A 20,265-nucleotide genomic window follows, 5' to 3' on the forward strand; every position below is an offset into this window, starting at 1 on the left:
TGCCTTGAAGATTTATCTTCCCTCTGTTAAAGGGACAGTATCAAGTACAGTTTAGTGGTTGTATCTGTCATACTTATCCTCCTTCTTGGACATATCAAAACTTTTTTTTTTTATCCCCCACTTGTTATATTTTTTCCCATTGACACACATTGATGACTTCCCATCATCTCTGTGCTTCATCTAGACAGCAGACTTCCATTTGACATTGCTCTGTTCAACTTTTCTTAAGTGTAGCTTGCGGCCAGGAGGTTGTATGAAGAGCTCACTGGTGGATGAAGAAAGGGGAAGCTCAGATGTCACATAAAAGGTAGATGAATATGCTTTTCCCAAGATATGGTGTTGAAACAGGGTGCATGAGATCAGTTTTCTCTTCTCTGAATGGGGGATCAGCTTTCAAATGTATGAGAAACACTGGCTTTGCCTTTCATCAGCATCATTAGTGAGGTCAGTATAAATTAAGCTTTGGCTTGGAAAAGCAGGACTGCCATTTTGAAATCCCACGTAAACAGCAGCACTGAGGCCCACCATTCTCTCTGATGTACATCTACTCAGCTCATCAGTCAACAACACTAAGAAATGTGAATAGAGATAAAGCAGGGAGCAATTCTGCTCATGCCTTGGCAGAACTGTAAAACTATTCTTTAGCACGGTCAAAACCGGTGGTCTCTTCTTGAACGCTACATCTATGCTCTTGCTGTGTTGACCTGGCTGCTCAGCTGAGCCCAAGGAGCTCAGAAAAGAAAAGCTCCTGTCTAGTCTGAATATTCAAGTTAATCTCTTACCTTTCTACATTTCTTTCTAATGTGTCTTTCACAGGCGAAATCTACTCACATGACTAGTTCAGCCTGTGCAACTGACTGTTTAAAGGAGACTTTTGCAGAAAATGTTTAAAGAAGGAGGAAGATTATGGGGGGGAGGGCAGAAAACAAGAAGGCTAAATCAATGGTAAATGCTTATTCTTCTATACTTTGGTGATTAAAGGTATTTGAAAAGCCTGTTTAGCTTCTACAGCAAAGCAATTCTCAGAACAAAGCTGGAATGGTGGTAGAATTAGAGCAGATAAAAGTTCCCATGTGAATTTTTTTTTCCAGTTGCTCATTATCTCTGTCCCAGTGACCTTCTCACCACCTGGCATGCAGCATGTTAAGACTTTCTGGATGTGCTTCAAGAACTTCTCTGCTGCAAACAGCTTCAGATTCTTGTTGTCAGTGTTAACTCAGGCACCAGCATGTGAATTATACTAATTGGTTGCCACTTGTTTCACAGCAATTTCCCCAAGGCTTTTTAAATAGCCCGGACTCATGCTACCAGCATCAGTCACTGATGGAGCAGTGAAGCAGGCAAAATATTCTTCCAAATAAGCACTGGGACCAGAAACACTAAGCCTGTTGCTTGTTGCCAGCAACATAGGCACTGTTCCTGCTAAGCAAACCTTCTGTGTCTTGAGTATTTCTCTGACTTCATTCTTCCTTCACAGGATTTCTTAATACGAGCTTCAGGAACAGTGTCACCGTTGCTTTCATTAGTCAGCTGAGTCAGTTGTGAGAAAAATGAAATTGTCACCGCAGAAGGTCATCAGGAAAGCTTTTGAAAACCACAGAAGTACCTTTAACCTTCTGTGTTGATCAGAATGGTAGTCTCTACTTTTCCACACACAGAAAGAAGTCCTGATTGAAGACACGCTGCAACACTTGTGGGCTTTATCTGGATTGATTTGACAAATTCTAGTAACTTTTGGATACTGTGGGCATCATAGCTCACATCTCACAACAGTCCTTTCTCATTGGTCTTATCAGCTGGGGAGCGTTATCTGGAATTAATAGGACTTGCTCTTGGAGGCATGGATCTGTCACTCATCTGTCTGTTAAATAGGCATCAAAGAAGCACTAACATCTGATATGAGAAGGCAAAGGCACAGCAGTGGCCTTTTTGTATGACTAAGTGCTAGAAAAACCCTCGTCCATTTCCTAAACAAATTGGCAACAGAGAAAGGGCTGATGAGAAACTTGTCTTGGAGCTTGTTTTGGCAACTGGCAAGTTGCACAGAAGTCCCTTTATATTTCTAATACAAAAAGGAAAAAAAGGAGAGCAACAGATTCAGAACTACAAATTCAAGTTCTGTAATGGCAGGGGAGAAATCATGTGATCCTAGATAGGGAAAAAAATTTGGTTTGCCATAGAAATCAGCTGTGCTCCATTAAATGAACATATTGGCAGCTACCACCTTCTTTTAGTAAGATTAAGGATGGAAGTCTCTGTTGCCCTCCTTTGGTCCAATTAAATTAGCTGCATGATAGGTGCAGTGGTGCTCTCCTCAAAATCTGAAAGTACCTGTGGTCTATATACAGCTCCATTCTCCTGAGCCCTCTGTGTTACAGCAGCCATACTTCAATTCATGAGTGCTTCTCTGCAACTAATTGTTGACTGGAAAGATTCAGTTCAGCTTTCGTATCCTCAAGCCTTGCTAGTAATACTGGGACGTTTGGAAGTCAAAGCCAGGGTCAGCCCCCCACTGTGTTAATACTCTGTACAGGCAGAACAAAAAAAACCCATTTGTTCTGAAGAAACTTAAATTCCTCTTAACCTTGGACTCTTGAGTGCAGTAGAAAGCATCTTCTGTAAAATCACTGAAAAAAAGGAAATTTTTCAGTCTTCCGTTAAATAAAGTGCTACCCCAGTCATCAGCAGGTCAAAGCGAAAGGGAGCCTGACCCTAATGACTGCTGCCCAGGGATTTCAGCTGGAACGTGCTGCAGGAAAAGGCTCACCAGACTTTGTTGATGCCTTGTGTCAGAAACTCTGTCTAAAAGAACTAAAACTGAAATGGATACTCTCTAGATTAAATGCAGATTACAGTGCCCATGGTCCCAACTTTCTACATTGGTTGAGACAAAATTAAAGCTTTCAAGCTCTCTCTAGGTAAAGTGAACCTGGGATTTGAAACTTCTACCTAAATTTTCCTTTAATGCCAGCTGCAAGTCCATTAGATAAACCCCAGAAAGGCATAATTCAGTCTCTGCACACCTTAGATTTTTCTCTCTTTTGTGTCCAGAATGCATGTCCTAGTAAAACCTGACTGAGAGCAAAAGATGCTGCCCTGAAAGTTGTCAGCTGTTCTACTTGGAGAACCTGAAGCAAAAAAAAAAAAAAAAAAAAAAAAGACCCTGTAAACTATTTTTCTTCTCAGATGCTGAAGGGATTACAGGCCAGATTCAGATCCATAAATGAGGTTTATTATAGAACAGTCAAAGATGTCTCCTCTCTCCTTAACCGACTGCAATTGATGGTTAACATGCCTGCAGCTGAACAAAGATGCATAAAAATACTTTGAAAAATATGATCTGTTTGGGTTGGCCTTCCCTGCAGCAAAGGGAACTGATAGAATTCTGTAATTTGTGGCTTGGAGGATGAAAAGGCTGTTTGTTGATGAGGCTGAGTGGCAGAAGAGGCAAGAGTTAAAGAGAGTGGTGGAAACATCTACTCTTTCTGTTAGAGTAAACACATCCAGTGACGTGGGTAACAAGAGGGCGTGAGGTGCCCACAGCCATGGAAGCAAACACAGGAATAATAAATGACACGCTATGAGATTAAATACAATGGACTCTTTAAGGGCTGAGTGTTGCGGTGCCAAGCTATTAGTGCAGGGCTGCCGACTTGACTCGTCAGCCAGCTCTGCAATGAATGAACGCTCGAGGAAACGGTTCAACCAACCATAAGCTCGAAGAATTTCAGTCGCTTCCCTCAGAGGTGCAATATGAGGATGTTCCAGAGCACGCAGGCTTGTGGATGCTGATCCCTGTTCTGTGCTTGGCTGGTGGGGTGTGCTTTTTTGTTCTGCTTTGTCTTGTTTTTAAATACTGCTTCCTATGCGTAGAGTTTATGTGAAAATAGAACCAGGGAAATCACCTCTGCCCTTAAACTGAAAAAGGGTGGGACCCCTTTTTTCTATTATTGGACAAACTGTTTCTTAAAATGCAAAATGGCTTCTCTTCTACGTTTAGCTAGCTTAGGAGAAGGAAGGAAGAGAAGAACAAAGGAAGGAAAGGTGGGGGGAGACACCCCAAAGGATTGTCTATGCACAAACCAGTAGCTTCACTTTGGCTGGGCTTCTTTTAATTATCCATCACATAATACTTTTAATAGAGATTCTCCTCTCTCCTTTTGGTTCCCCTTGTTTCTGCTTTAGGTTTCTTTAAAATGAATCACTGCCATTCCAAAGTAAGCTTAAGCATTTGCATACCCTTGTTGTTGTAATAAGGCTAATAGTAATGATTTGCCTGTGAGACTGAAAAAACAATCTGAAAATCCAGTAAAGAGTTGAGTTTTGAGAGAAATAGTTTGACTACAAGCAGTACTGGTAGAAGAGAGGGAAGTTCAGGCTCTGTTGTGCTTTCTGACAGAAGGGCTTCAGTGCAAGAGTCATTGGACAGTTTAACATTGGTGCTTTTTAGCTCTCATCTCCTTTTCTGTTTCTCGTTGTCACTGGCCCTGCAATAAAGAATTTATTGTGCTGTGTTTGCAAGGAAAGAAACTACTGAGGCACAATAGGTAACAGGTCTATCTATAATAAGCAACTTTTCATGAGGCTACTTAATACAAGTTGACAGAGGTCACTGAATAAGACATTCAGCCTTGAAAAATGTCTGTTGCTGGTCTCCTCAAACCTGGAAGAAGGCAGTGTGAACAGCAAAGGCAGTTATCTAGTACACGCAAAGTTGCACTGGCATGTTCTTAGACATGTCCCTGTGGGCACTGACATGGCGAATGGACTGTGAAATGGCACCTTGCTGCTTGGCCGCAACAGCCCCCACATGTGTGCAGACCTGTAACAGCTAATTGCCAGCAACAAGCTCTGTGCAGGTACTTACTTTTTATCTTAAGTCGATAGTTATATAGAGGAGGCAGGAAGTGCTACCACAACATATATGAAAGAGCTCGCTGCGCTACCGGGGTGTTGCAGTTACCACAACTTCAGCAAGAGGACTCTGAAAAGCCCTTAGCATCTAGTTCAGACTGTGGGTCTGCCCGCTGGCTCTGGGAGCTGTGAGCTTCCTTGGCTCACATCTAACAACAAAAGAGGGAGCCTGGTTGCAAATGCTCAGCATAGTAATGTTTCAGTTGACTCTTACAGGCAAAGCCCACAATTCTACTTTTTAGGCACTCTCTTGCTTTCTTCCACCAAAAACCAAGTTTTGTTTTAATGCAGATATTTTTCTGGTCAAGTGTTGCTAGCCCAAATAATTACAAGTCCTGCTGGATGGAAATTAAGGCAGTTTTCCATGCATAGATTTGGGAGGCTGATTTTACAGCTAATGAGAGAGTGAGCTATGAGGTTAACAGCCTAAGCAGAGCCTTAAGGAGGACATATCTTCATCCACCCTAAGTATCCTTGCGGTCTAGTCCCATGCATTTCTGGAACAGAAGCTGTCAGTCATGCTAAAGTACACCAAGCTGCCTGGAGGTTGTGATGTGGAAAACCTTGGGTCTGCATGGCAGAAAGGCAAGTGTCTTATTTCAGTGCTCCACCAAGTGGTCCCAGCTGCTCTGTCTGGTCTGAGAGGCCTGAATTTTGGAGTTTGTTCTGGATGTTTTTTTTTTTTGTAGTGTGACCACTTACGCACAAAGTAAAGATGAAAAATGGGAACGTCCCTTCCTTACTGGTTCACACTTGGGTAAGCCAAAGTAGGCATTATGGCTGTCATTCTCTGGATATATTCACCGTTGGTTTTTGCAGGCACAATACTCTACCCCGCAGGGGTGGCAGGCAGGCAGTGAGCAGATCAGCTAGGGCCTAGGCACTTCACACTCCTGCTCAAGATGCTGATGTGATCCATCAGTTCACCCAAGACTGGGATTCAAATGTAACTTAAACATGTGAGAGATCGACTGCTCTCTGGTCTGAGAACATTTTTTTGTTTCAGTGTAGCTGTTCTATTTTAAGCAAATAGGAGATATTTGTGTATCCAGTTTTTTGTAGGCAAGGCACAGCAGTGAACCTGCAACTTGGGAAGGAATCCAAACGCGTCAATCCAAAGGAAGGAATTAGGAAGGGGGGGGGGTGGGGTGGTGTAAAAAACATAAAAATGTGAAAACAAAGGTTAGAGCAAGAGATCCTAACTGAAGCTTTGGCCTGTGTGAATAAAATACTTAATTGTTCTGCACTGAGTGCATCAGCTTATTGCTGTGCTTGACATTTCAAACTGGACAAGTGAGTTGAAAAGAAAGTTTTCTGGCTTTGTATCTATTAAGAACAACAAAATGATAACTCTACATTGGCTAGAAGGACAAGAAGCCAGGCTTTGTTTGTTTGTTTGGGTGATACTCTTCTGTCTCTTCATTGAGTTTTGGTTTTTGGCTTGGCCGGTTTTATTTTGTTTTAGTTAGAGGGGATGTGAGGTGTGGGGGTGCTGCTCTGCTTTCCTGGGCATTACAAAGGTAACCATAGAAATATAATTTTAGGTCAGATGTTAAATAAGGAGTTGATTTACCCTTTCTGTTTCTGATGCAGTGAAAGGTGGATGTATTGTGTCACAAACACCACTTGACTTGCACAAAACCTCTGAGGTGCTCCGTGAGCATGTAGGGGGAGTTTATCAGAAGTGGCAACTCCCTTTCACTACATAGCAACCTTCTGTTTGGATTCTGTACAGTGAGACGCAACGGGTCATAGCTACGCTAGAAAAGCACATATCTGAGGTAATACTCTTTCACTCAGCCCTGGGGAACACCCCTGAGATTAATGCATGCTGCTCCTGTGTTGTGAGACCACCCACTCTGTTTTGGAGCTATTGTAGAAGGCAGATATGGTTAGCGACAGTAACATTTACAGTGAAGCAGAGCAGGCATCTACTGATGACATATCCTGATGTTATTCCCCTGCCCTCTGAGTTTCTGGGGTTTTACAGGAGTGTTGAAATACCATTTTCTTTGCTCTTTCTGGGAATGCAAACCACATCCCCTGAGTTACCTTCACGACCTATTAATATTTTGGGAAATTCCACCACACCTAACTCACAAATTTTTCTGTATATGTTTTACCCCTGTAACCAGTTTCCTTTTCCCCCACCCAAGGAAGGGTGTGATCTAGTTCCATGACTTTAAAAGGCCTTTTCAAATCTGTCTGAGGGCTGTGTGCCTTCTGTGACATCAACGGGGAAAGAAAGAAAAAAAAAAAAAGGCATGCAAACAATAGCCTTGGAGTAAATATGATCTCACTGTGATTAAGCCGCAGTACATCAAAATCAAAAAGCAGATGGAAAACCTAACCTCCTTCCCTCAGGCAAGCAATTAAAAACTTAATGAAAGGAGATCGGATGTTGAATGCTTAAGAATTGAAGGAGCAGAGCAGAAGGAAAAAAAAAAAAGGATGGAAAGAAAGAAAGAATCCTGAAACGTGTGTTTTGAGTTCTCAGTTTTCCATTTTCTGGCATTTGCGAGCAGTCTTCTCCCAGACAAAGTTTCCCTAAAAAAAAAAAACCAACTCTCCTCCCAGATTTAACCCTTTTCTATGCAGCTCTGGGGAAACAATCACAACTCGATTGTCAAGAAACCATAGCTGTGTAGACATAGGACCTCAGTATTGCCACCAACTTATTTCTGTCTTCATCTGATGTCTTCAGCTTTGGAAAGTATGATTTTTATTTATTTATTTTTTAAATCTAGAACTTAGCTGAACTGGGACATGCTCTTCTTCCCCCAAGTCTCTCCAAGAATTCTCCATAGAAGGGAAAGCCACCCTTCTCTGTCACTTTAGTGTCACCATCTGGGATACTATACAGCAGCTGCAACTTGGGATGCCTTGAGAGTCCAGCTTACTGAAGAAAAAACAAGGTTGGGAACTCATGTTTCCAGGCTCTTGCCAGCCCTCAGCAGGCTGGTGGGGTGACAGGCAGCAAGCTGCCTGTGAATCAGACACACTTCCAGGGGAGCAGGGCCTGGCTGGCAGATGAGGCTTGCCAGGTTCCGTCAGGGTCTTCTCCATACCACAGGGCACTGGCCAAAAGTCAACAAGCCTCCCAGAACAGCTCAATTTTGGCAAGCTGAGATTTTCTAGTGAAGTGTACCCCTGGAGAAGGGAGAGGGAGAGTGCGTGGGTGCGTTTTAACCAGTTATAGTTACTATGCTTAGTCTTAGATTGAAACACAACTTTAACTGTATTCTTGATCACGTGAGAGATTGGTTTCTGCAGTTTCTGGGCTGTGAACAAGATAAAGCAGTATAAGCAGGGAGAGAGAAAAAGGAGAACATATCTGCTTGTAAACTAGGCCCTTCTATAACAGTAAAAACTGGTTTATTACCCTAAGCATTTTAACTGGATGTAAAGTCCATAGGACAAGGGCATTCACAACTCTACCTACTGCAAGCTGTATGTTAAACACAGAGTGCACACTTCCAGTTGTTTTGTACTTAACCCTTTGGATCAAAAAAATTCCTTTGAAAGAGAATAATTGAATTTTCATGGTCTGTATTTTCTTCCCCCTGCCCTCAAATAAGCAGGACATTCATAGGAGAAATTGAGATTTACTTCTAGGATCCTTCAGCATTTTCTAAGATTTATTGTCACCAAATGATACACACTATCGCTTCTGCTAAAAATTTCAACCTTGCCGTGAATGAGGCCCACTTAAGAAAGGGCTTCTGATGTGCTGACTGCATTCCTGTAGAGTAAATCCATTCTTATTACTCTTCCTTTTCCAGGCAGGCTAATCCACTCTGACTGTGAATTAAGTGTTTTTAAAACAAACACAAAAATAGAAAGGTGAGAATGGGCCTCATCCCTATAGAGAAAAAAAAATATAAAATTTTTGTCATGCTATGCACTTGTGTTTCTAGAACTGCAAACTATAGCTTTAGCAGTCCTGTTTCTTGTCAAACGCAAGCTATGTCCAAATCTACTGTGGAAAAATGAACTCCTTAAAATTAAGACAGTTTCCACTACTGTAATGTCTAGACCAAAAGGCAGAAGAAAAAGGTCACTTGCCAAGAGCAGCCTGTGATAGACAGGCAGCAATATTCAAGGGCTGTACCCTTAGCTGCTATAAAGTGACCCAGCTTCACTGATCCCGAGAGCTGCAGCCATTTACAGGCAGCAAGGAGTACCTCTAATTGCAGCTTTACTGAGCAGCAGCCCAACTTAACAAATACTGCTGAATACATGCCATAAATATTCTTTTGTAGTACAGTCCCAGAGGACTGTCTGATCAAGCCTAGCATAAAGCATCTTTCAGCAGTCACAGTACTGTTGTAATAGGTAAATGTCCATTGCCTTCATGGATGCTCAGAGAGCACGTATTACATAAAGAAGCATCTTGAAAAGTGACTTGCACATTTACGATTCCAAACATTACTGAATGTGGGCTCCTACAGAGGTGTGTGGACTTCAGTGTCTCAAGAAGTTCAGCTACTTGTCTCCATCAAGTGCAGCCAGAAACGGGAACAGCAGAAGAAAAGGGTTCTCCGCCATTGCTGCAGCTAAGGCAGACACCTCTGCATGCTCTTAAGTGCTTATATTGCTTTAAAAATGAAATTAAACTCTAGATCTTAGAGACAGGTGGGTTCCTACCTACTGTTGATATGAATGGAATTTAAATACTTAAATGTCTGCTATAAGCTAGTCCAAAGAAAATAAGCACAACAAAAGTAACTTTACCTAGGCCCCTAAGTGACCTAAGCCCATCTGTTGTATGCAAGTCATTCCCATGCCCCTAACATGTTTGATAACAGCAATATGACAAGGAGGAAGCCCTATGCTCCAGTCATGGCTTTCTACTCTTTGTATGCACAGAAGCACAAGGCTGTTTGCTATTTCCAGATACTGAGGGAACATCCTGTTCTCCTGCACTTCTGTGCAAGAGCAGGACCTCATGCTTGGCCAAAGACTACCATGAGTGCAAGTTCTTTGCAAGAAGACAAATACGTTTCTTGTCTCCTACCATTTCTAAAGTTGTCAAAAGTAACCGATAGGTACATCCACTCCAGTAGTGGTACATGGAGGTGTGTGTGACTCAGGAGAACTACCTCATTCGAACTTTTACTTGGGTCACTAGACGCACGTGGCCTTGCTGCAATGACTCTGGAATTTGTAATGGAGCACAGGCAGTTCAATAATATAAACTACTTCTGAGTCACTACACGTAGGAGTTCAATGTTCAGTGATAAGGTATCAGTGCAAGTATAATCTCTTCTAACCCTGCTTGTTGCTGTGCTTCAGATCATACAATTCCAAAGGTGAGCTTGCATGTGGTCTTACGAATTGTGGTCCAACACTTAATGAGTTCACAATAACACTTCATGAGACTTCTCCAAAGGCTAGCCTGTATTCTGCAAAATGGTGGTTATCGGCTTAGAAGGGTGCAGAACTCTCCTGAAATATACTTTTATTTTTTCCTTTGCAGAAGATGTTTCCATAAAGTCTTACTATTAGGCAGTTCTCCTGCTCTCTGATCTGGTAGGATCCCCTCTGAGAGGGTCTTTTGATAGTATGGCACTGTTTGGAATGACTAATGTTAAGGCAAGGTACCTCAAGGCAAACTAATAGTTTAATGTGACTGCAGCCTCTAGCAGGATCTTAAAAGCACAGGCAAAACCCCCACATTAGTATCCAATGCCTCTTGTACTATCTAGGGTCAAACTGAATTGGAACTATCAAAAATGTAAGGAAGACTGTTCATGTGGCAGTTCTGCTTCCTCATCATATACTAGGAACCACTGGACAGAGGTAGATTAGACTACCAGTTTCTTGATGAAATAGACTTACAGCTACATTACTCATGAGCAGCTGTTAGCATAAATACATAGAATTTTAGAAATCATGCAAAAAAACTGCATGCTGTTAGCTGTAATGCTTTGTGATGGCTCCTCTTCTTCCTCTGAAACAAGTCCTGTAACATCCCTAAGCCTCAGTACCTCCATCTGTAAAAGAGAATTAACAGCACCTTGCTATCCTACCAAGTCTTTGGGAGGGCACACAAATTCTATTGTGGGAGTTTCTCAAATACCCTGAGGTATTGAGGCAGTTACCTCTATTAAGTATACAAATACATACTTGATGCAAAATTGGAGGCTTATAAGTCTTCAAAATTGAAGGAAACTTATAAGTCTCCTTCAAAATTGGAGACTTACAAAATTGGAGACTTACAAGCCTCCAAAATTGGAGGCTTATAAGTCTACGGGGGGGGGAGGGAGGGGGGAGGAAAGGGGGGGCACACAGAGGCCACAGTGGGGAAAGTGCGGGAATCTGAAAATGGCAGTGGCCCTTCAAGCTGTGGGAAGGAGGCAGTCCTGCTGCTACATCTCACTAGTGCTGCTGCTGATTTAGGCCTGACCCTGCTAGACTTCTGCCACCTCCCTCCATACGTGCACAGAGGAGAGAAAAATCACGAAACTTCCATTGCAAATTCACGATGGTAACAGAGACGACACAAACTTGGACAGATTTTCCCTTTGTTGGTTTGTTCCTCTAGTATTACCTTTTACAAGGTTTTATGGTTCCTGTTTACTTCTAAGTTTGATTGTCACCCTGTGATTGCTGAGATAGCAAAAAAAAAAAAAAAAGGAAAACAAAGAGGAGTGTGAGGAATAAACAGAGAGGATTTGATTAGTAAAGTACAGGCAGTTCTGTTCCCTTGACATGGCCCGACACTTAAAGTCTTTCATTGCCAGGGTTACAAGCAGCTTTTCACAAGTATTTCTGGTTGGGAATATAGTATTTCTTCCTAGTGACACTATTTTGTTTGTCTTGGCATGCAGGCATTGTAATCAAGTCTATATATTACAGGACTGTGCCTTAACACAAATAGCAGGCATTTCCAACCCTATTTACTTGGGTTTCTTCCTTGCCCAACAAATTGTCTAAAAATAGATAATCAAGACCTCATACTTTACATCTACGTCATTCCTTTTGGCTTAAATGAGGTAAGGAATGTAGTTTTCTTTTCCTCTCCTCTTTCACTAACTGTTTGGATCTTTTAGTAAACAGATAAGTCCCCCTTTCTCCTTCCCCCTCTTTTTTGTCTTGCTTGTGAACAGCCAACAAGCTGTACAAAAGCCTTGTTATGATAATGTCTTCTCCCTTTTGCTTCTGTCACAATTCTATTGCCTGAGATAAGGGCATTGGAATTGCTGGCCAGATACATACTCTCCCATCCATGTTCTTCTCTGATCACAGTAACCCACTGGTATTTGTGTTCCTGCATAGTACATTTTAGCTGTAACTGCTTCATCTTTGGAATCACAGTCCGGGTTTGGTTTCAGAAAGGGTTGATCCTACCTTCTGGATTACAGAACACTGGAATGGGATCCTGTGAGAACTTGATGGGATGCAGTTTTTGTGGTACACGGAGATTTAGCGCAAAAGAATGCTGTTCTCATTGCATGAAGAATGGGGGCATTGCCATAATACAACTGCACCCTACAGGAATTCGTTTCTGAAAGTAGCTTCTAGACAAGTAGGACTAAGAAATGCTCACAACCAACATACAAGTATCTGTTATGCTTAACCGTTACTCTGGCTCAGTTAGAATAACTTTTGTGTTCCTCAATATTTAATTAGTACACGACTGGTAGAACAGGACCTAACTTGGAGTCAAATTTGTCTTTGCTTTAAACAGTCATATCTTGACTGAATTGCACACTGTGCGCAAAAGATAGAAGTGTAGAGACATATATAAGGTAAAATTCTGAACTTGCTGAAATCCATAGGGATTTTCCCACTGGCTTTCAGAGGACTCGGACTTGAGTATTATGTTGTAAGAATGTTTAAAGAGTGGGATGGACAATAAAAGAAACTTAGGTGAAAGAGGAGAGGGAACAAATTTTCAAAACCTTTATGAGCAAAAAAAGGGCAGACTGAGTAGCAGAAAGGATTTCTAGACCAGAAATTACCTTGGATTTAGTCACACTGAAAGTGAAGCCAGGAGTGATGGAGAGACATACTCAGGGTCTCACACGAGTCAGTTCCTGTTCTGTCCAGCTGTTAATACTCTAAACTATAACAAGCATCTCAATTATTTCATTAAATGAGGCCTTATCTTATGGACTATCACAATGAAAGTAAATAATGACAGGCCCCAGTATAACACCAGGAGCAGTTAAATAGACCCAACTCTGCACCTGGAAGCTAAGCCACCTCTGAAGTGATGGTATGTCCCCAGGCAGGCCATGAGCATGCTCTGTTCCTTTGTTTTCTTTATATGATAAAAACTACGGGACTTTTGTTTTCCTATAGAAAAATAAAATAAGAAAGAAAATACAAAACGAAAGAAAATAACCGAGACTGAATGAGCAGGTATTTTCTTTATATGTTACTCCAGGGATAAGAAATAGATCTAAGGATGTTTGTCCTAGTTAAACAAGTCCTAGTGTAAGTAAGTACTTCACATTTCCCAGGGAATGTAAACACCCTAGTCTGACAAGAAGGTTTTTGAGGCCAAAACCCTCAGTCGTCTTTTTTTTTTTTTAAAAAAAAAAAAGGCTTGTTATTTCTTTGCCTAGCTTTCTCTGTCTAGAATTACATAATCACAAACCCAAACCAAAATGTTCATTCCAACCAGACAGGGCACAGGAAACAATACAGAGCAGGGAAGCCTTCCCTGTTTTGAGCCACCTTATCGGTCCCTATTTTTGCAGTGCCACTGGGCTACGTATGAAGCATGATCTCCTTGCAGCACAGGAAGGATAGATGGTGACACGAGAAGTCAGGAAGCTGTATAACTACGCAGAACCATTATTTTGCCACTGGGATACAAGTGCCGCTTAGCCATGGGCAGTTGGAAAGCAGTTCATGAGCTCTGGACTAACGGTGACACTGCTCTTCTACCCCCAAGTGCCTGACATTTTGTGGTAAGAGTCACAGCTTTTCTAAGCAGATATAAAGTCTACCTGAACTGATTTGAGGGGGAGTAGAAAGGGACAGGAGATGAATTTCATCTCAGACTTCAAATCAGTCAGTTGTTTGAGATAGAATTAAAAAAAAAAAAAAAAAGCGCCATCAGATCCAGATCAAAATTTTCAAAGTCGTGGAGTATCTTTGTCTATCTATACCTTATACAATTTCTTTTTCCTGGTTATTCTTAACCACCATGAGATGGAGAAACTGGCAGCAGCTTTGAAAACTTAACTCTGAACTTTCCCAAAGTTTGGTTATCAGAGATCCTAAAAGCTTGGGCTGAGCTCAGAGATATATGGAAAATCATGAAAATTTGTGTATATTTACCTAGGTATCACTCACACATCTCATTCTGCCCACGTTTAAGCCTTATACAATATTATAGCACCAGGGCTCTTTCGCACTACACTGCCCAAATTCAGTAAGAAGATGGACTTCACTTCCAAAGCAAGTTAGTCTCCAAGTAAGTATATAACGTGTGACATTTGGAAATCACCTTTTTATTGATGTTGAAATTACTTTTGGCAGAGGATGGAAAGTTTTTCCTTCCCTCCCCCTTTTTTTTCCAATCACACAAGATTACGGTATGTCTGTACAGTAATCTAATGCCCTGTGGGCAATTCAGGACCTTGCCCAGACGTTTTTTAAGTAGAGTAATATTAAGATGAAAGCTTCCACGTTTGTGTCTTCTGAAAAAAAACCTCTGGTAAAAGGTTAAGCTAAAAATCACTTATTCTATAAAAGGCTAAGCTAAAATAACTTATTTTATTTAAAATGGGAAAGGGGGATAGGCTACCCATTTTTTAAAATATACGGTTGTATTTTTTTTTTCTTGCTTGTGACCCATCAAACAGATCGCCCTGAAAAACTGCACTGTGACACCGAGACATTCACAAAGGGCTGGAAAACGGGTGAATTACATCTCGAGGAGAAGCAGCGAGACCTGTCCCAAACCGCTGCCGGGCATCACGTACAAACCCGCCTTTCCCCAGATACCGGGCTCACACCGGTAGCCAGCACCGGCGTAAGCGGGAGAGGCGCCGAGCCACCGACCGGGCACCCGCAGCGCTGGGGGAGAAAAGCCCCTTCTCCCCCCACGGCGAGAACCCTCGGCACCCGGCGGCTCCCCTCCGGCTTGCCCCCCGCTTCGTTTTCTCCCCGGGCACCTCCCTTGGGGGCTCTGTGCCCGGAGAACCGGAGCCGGCGAGGGGAGGCTTGGCCGCCCTCCCGCCCCGGGCCAACAGCTGTACCCGCTTGCCCTGGGGGGTGCCGAGGGGAGCCCCGAGCCGGCCGCCGCCCGCCTCCTGTCAGGGCTGCGGCCCCTCAGCGAGGGCCGCCAGGGAAGCCGCTGACAAGCCCGTGAGACTCTGAACGCCCGCCCTTGCCCTTGCCCTTGCCCTTACCCCAGCCCCAGGACGGCGCCCGCCCCGGCCGCCGCCGCCGGCTCACCTTGTACTTCATGGCTGCGGAGCGCTGCGGGGCCCGCGGGACAGCTATGCCGCCTCCCGCCGCATCGCCGCCGCCTCTCCGCGCCCGGCCGCCAGGCTACCCCGCTCATTTGCATAGCGCCCCCCCATTGGCCACGCTCGGGGACAAGGGGGCCCCTCCCCGGCCCCGCCCTCCGCCTTCCCCCGCCCCCCGGCCCCGCGGCCGGTGGCGCCGCGCGCGGGGTCCGTTAGAGCGGCGGCGCTGAGGGGAGCGGGGGAGCTCGTCGGGGCGCGCGGCTCTTCCTTGCCGCGCAGACGGGGAGAGGGCCTCGCACGGGGCGAGGGCTGGCAGCCCTGCTTCCTGTGACCCGGCGACTCCGCCCGTGCCGTTTCAAAGCCGCTCACCTCGAGTTGTGCGCATGAAAGGGACACTGGGAACAAAAGGCCTTCTGTCTGCCCCCCCGCCCCGGCTGCTGCCTCTTGTGCTGGGGGATTTCTGGGCCTATCAAAGTTCAAAGCGCCCAGGCTATCTGCAGGCAGCCCTGGGAAGAGTGCCTCTCAAGTGACTAAAGTGGCGAGGCACAGAAAACGCCCCTCGAAGCCTGGCCTGGGGCCTGCAGGGCCAGAGCTTGCCCCGCCAGCCATACTGCACAGAGGGCCAAAGCTGCCTGCTGCTACTAAACCCCTTCCATCAATCCCTTCCATAATCACCTTTTTCTTGTGCAGCTTTTGGAGGGGTTGAACGCTTTATGCTGCTCCATTCCGTCTTCCAATCAATTTTTGTTCTCACTTGTCCCCAAAAGATGGTCTTTTAGCTACTGCCTTTCGAATCAAAACGAGAGTTTGCTTTGCCTGGGAAAGCCTGCTATTTAAACACTGATGAGACACCAGAGGCCAAGATGGCTTTAATGATCTAGCAATGTCCATTATCAAGAGTGACCATGGCAAATAAGATTATTTGGAAGAGAGTAATAATTAACTCCAGTGTCTTGGGGGCAGGAAAGAGCAGGGAAAATAAAAGTGTGGTGATCCTCCATGCTTTTTAAGTCAGCCCCCTTAATCAGGCATGATTAATATGGTGCACATAATAGGAATCTCTGTGTATGGGACATACTCCAGCTTGTTTAGATGAACAGGAAATAAATTCTCTCCTTTTTGCCCGAGTTGGATCTTACCCAACATTTTGAGGTCACAGACGGGCTCGACTATTTCTAGTGGCCTAAGGAAGAACAGCAAAGAATAATCTTGTACTACCAAACATAACTTCATTCCATAGTACAGTGATATCCTTAAATTTTCATATGACTAATCCTCTAGAGAGGGATTCTATTGCTAAAATGGCTTCATGGCTTCTAAAGAATGTCATACTCTTTATCTGCAATCTCCTCCGTTCTCTAGTTCCAGCATAAAATATGTGGTTGTACTATAAGAATTTACTAAATGAATGCAAAAATAATTTGTTTCTATACCGTCTTCTTGACTGCACATGCCCTAATAGCTCATCGGTATGAGCCCCTGTCAGTACAAAAGGTGTCTCAGTTGTAAGTGAGAAAAGTGAGCTGCTGCTTTCGGCAGTGCAGACCATGCCGCTGTGACTGGGCTCCCTATGCAGTGCTATAGCGTCACTGGCTATAACCCCTTGTAGGGGTTTTTCTCTGGGTTTTTCTTTACATTTTTGTTGTTGCTGTTGACTCTGATTTTCCAAGAAGGTACTTGAAATAGATAATATCTTATATGCGCTGAGTTTGGGGCAGCGTTGTTCTAAGTGTAGCATCAACATAAATTTGGGTGGTTTCAAGAGAATACAGCTTATTTGTATACTGTGTCCCTAGACACTTTATTTAAGAAAAGAATTCTTCCGGTGATTATGCATAAGCAGCTTACTATTAGGAGAGTGCAAATCTCTTTGGAGTGTTTCTTAACTGTAGAGTTTGACCTTTGATTTTCTCTTTGCGTGTTTTTGCCCTTCATACTCCAAGGATAAAAATTTGTCCTGGGAGGAGAAAATTTCTCCTAAGTACAGAAGATGCAATGGCTAAGGTGTTAGCATGGTATTGGACTAGCATCCAAATCCCGTTCCCTGAATAAACTCTGTATCATCTGTTTATATGGCACCATTGTCATGAAGATAAATGCATTAAAGACCGTAAAACCACATTAATAAGAACTGGATAAGTATCAGAGACAAAAATAAGAAAAGTAGAATCATGTTTCTGACTTCACCAATATTAATATGCAGAGTGCATCCGGTTTCCAGTCATCCCACCAACTTTTCATGTAACTGGTGTTTTTCCTTTTTCAGAATGCTTTACAATCACATTATGAAATCTAAGCACATTTCAGGAGCTGTGCCTTCTGCTTTTCTTTTAGCTTGCATTGCTTTTAATGTATGTAAAATGTCCCTGACTGATCTTAATATGAGGTAACAGATGTGTTAATGTAAAATTCTAGTTGGGTTGTTCCCTTTTTTTATATTGTTTTGCCTTTAGCGCTCTCCATAACTCATATTAAAAACTTTTAATTAGATGCCACGGGAATGACACTTTGGGCACGAAAACATGAAGTCTATCGGTGTTGATAGCTATACTTTACAATACTGAAGAAGAATTGGTGTTTTACAGGGGGAAAAAGAGATTGCCATCGCACACCACCTCCTCAGTGAAGTCCCACTGCTCATTTTATTCATGCACCCTCCCTCCCCCTCTCTCACCTACTCCATTTACTGTCTTAGGTTTTCTTTGCACTTTGAGGGGCTTTTTAATTTCTCCAAGGATGAAATACTCCCGCTTAGTGCAACACTTCTAGCAGAGCTAGCAGCGTGGCGGAGCTCCCCAATGTATCACGAATATCAGGAATTAGATCTACCTTGAAAGAGAGATTTGTAAATATGATCCTCTAACCTTGACACGTTACTATAAGAAGTCAGGGTTGTGGCAAGCACACATCTGTGGTTAGTGCAAGCACTTTGCTTTTCTTGTTGACCTTGTCGACTGCCGTGCCTTTACTATGTAATATTGTATTTCAGGCGTAGTCTAGGAAAGTTTTGAGTTGGTTGCCTTGGATAATCAGCTCAGTTATACAATGGAACATGCTGATGAGGAAGCCAAGACCTGGCATTACTGATGTCTGTGTTGTAGAGGCAACTTGAACTATATAGCTAGGATTTATAACTACAGGACCCTATTGAAGTTCTCAGGAGGGTAATTCATGTAATGTGTCTTTTTGCTTCACAGCACAGCAATGGCTTGATTCACCACCTCATATTTTATGCCGCTGCAATTGTAGCAGAGTAGCAAATAGGCTCTGTGACTTCGTCTGGTACCTGCATCAATGGCTTTTGTTTGTTTCTTTGCTTTTGCCGAGGGCAATTAATTTTACTCTCTGCTCATTTGGGCAACCTACTGCTTGTCTCCTACTCTCGTACACCATCCTGGTGAGCTTATCGCTTGCTTTATTTCTGATTGCACCACTGCTCTGTGTCTTCCCGGTGCCCTCCTGATTGCCAGTTGGGGTTCTGGGGTATCTGGGGGATGGTAGCAGGTGAAATGGTCAGGCAGCCAAAGGGACTGCTTGTCAGCCAGGCTCTGCGGCTCGCCCGCCACAACCCTCAGCATACAACGTGAAACGGAGCTGTCAGCCGGGCTGGGAAGGGAATACCCGTTGAAGCAAATCAGCCAGCTATCGCCCTGTGGCAATTGATAGGAGAAGAACACAAGACAGATATCCTGCTCTGAAAGGTTACTCAAACAAAAATCCCTTGTTCCTATTTCCCCATGACACAACCTGAGAAAAGAGAGACACAGCAGAGTGTCTGCCTCACAGTTGAGAGAGTCTTTTCAGGAACAGTCTGAGAGCTCTGTGTTTTGGAAACACTGAGCTATCTTTTTTTTTTCCTGCACAAAGCCCTAACTATCCTTTGGGTAATGTTGTGCGGTATCTGCATCACTTCTTGCTGTGATACTTGGCCAGGGGATTGGGATTAAAATTAATTTAGTTATAGTGCCACTGCACTTCACGAGCAAAGGAGTTGTAGTAATGAGCCTTCATCCTGCCACCTCTATAATACTACCTAGGCTAGTTCAGCGAGTATGCAGTGGATGGGATTTCTTCAGTACAGAATGGTTTTATACACGCTCAGAGTGATATTTAATTTGCTTGCTTGGACAAATCTGTTAAAAAAGATGAAATGCTGCTGTTTCCTGAAAAGAATGTTAACAAAAATTCACCAGTGACGTGGACAGGCTCTGTGTCTGTCTGCACAGAAAGGCCCCCTCTGCCACCTCACTAGGAGATAATGAGGAAAAGATTTCATTCTCACCCAAAGAAGGGAATATTTTGCATTTCAGCAAACCAAAACAAAGTCTGCTCTGTTTTTCTTTGACCAGTGACGGAAATCTTTTCAAGCAAGCGGTCTATTCCATTTAACAGTAACAGAAGTCTGTCCTGGCAGACAGAGGGGTGGGTAGCGATCGCTGTAGTGGTCAGGTTTAAATGCAAGGGTCAAATTGTGGGAATAAAAATTGTTAATAGAAGTATCTTTTTAAATTTGACTGTCCTTTGCCAGTCTACCTAAGGTGCCTTTTAACCACAGAGGTAGTTCACTTGCCTTGCTCTAGAATTCTACATTTCCTTTAATATATATGAACTAATCTTACAGACATCCCACCCCCTTTCACAATAAAGCACAAAAGCTGTTCACATTCTCAAGAAGGGCATTTTATGCTGTGTTTCTTCAGGAATCGCTCATTTAACTTTGTAAGTCAACCATCAAGGCTCTGTTTAGTGACCCTCCTTCAGATAAAGGGAATAAATGCAGCTCCCTCTGTCCTCTCTGTTTTGCTTCAAATGCCAGCCAGAAAGAAACATACTGGTGTCCTCCCACCCAAAAGGTTTTGAAAGTGAATCCAGTCTTTGTTAGTTTGAGAAATCATGGAAGGCAGTTGGAGTTTAGATA

The 20,265-nt window shown here is 43.3% G+C and overlaps 1 protein-coding gene across 3 annotated transcripts in view; it reads right to left on the reverse strand.

Annotated features, from left to right (window-relative positions):
- NEDD9 (neural precursor cell expressed, developmentally down-regulated 9) overlaps positions 1 to 20,265 on the reverse strand; it is a 76,401-nt gene that overhangs the window by 25,291 nt on the left and 30,845 nt on the right. For 2 of the 3 annotated variants that reach the window (XM_072853270.1, XM_072853268.1), the window contains exon 1: positions 15,334 to 15,452. The exons of the other annotated variant lie outside the window; for it this stretch is intronic. In XM_072853270.1, coding sequence (XP_072709371.1) covers positions 15,334 to 15,345 — 12 coding nt within the window. In that variant the 5' untranslated portion in view covers positions 15,346 to 15,452. Of the gene's footprint in view, positions 1 to 15,333; positions 15,453 to 20,265 lie in introns of those variants that run through there. 3 annotated transcript variants of the gene reach the window in all.

Source organism: Ciconia boyciana, chromosome 2 (genome assembly GCF_034638445.1).
Source record: "Ciconia boyciana chromosome 2, ASM3463844v1, whole genome shotgun sequence".
Lineage (NCBI taxonomy): Eukaryota > Metazoa > Chordata > Aves > Ciconiiformes > Ciconiidae > Ciconia > Ciconia boyciana.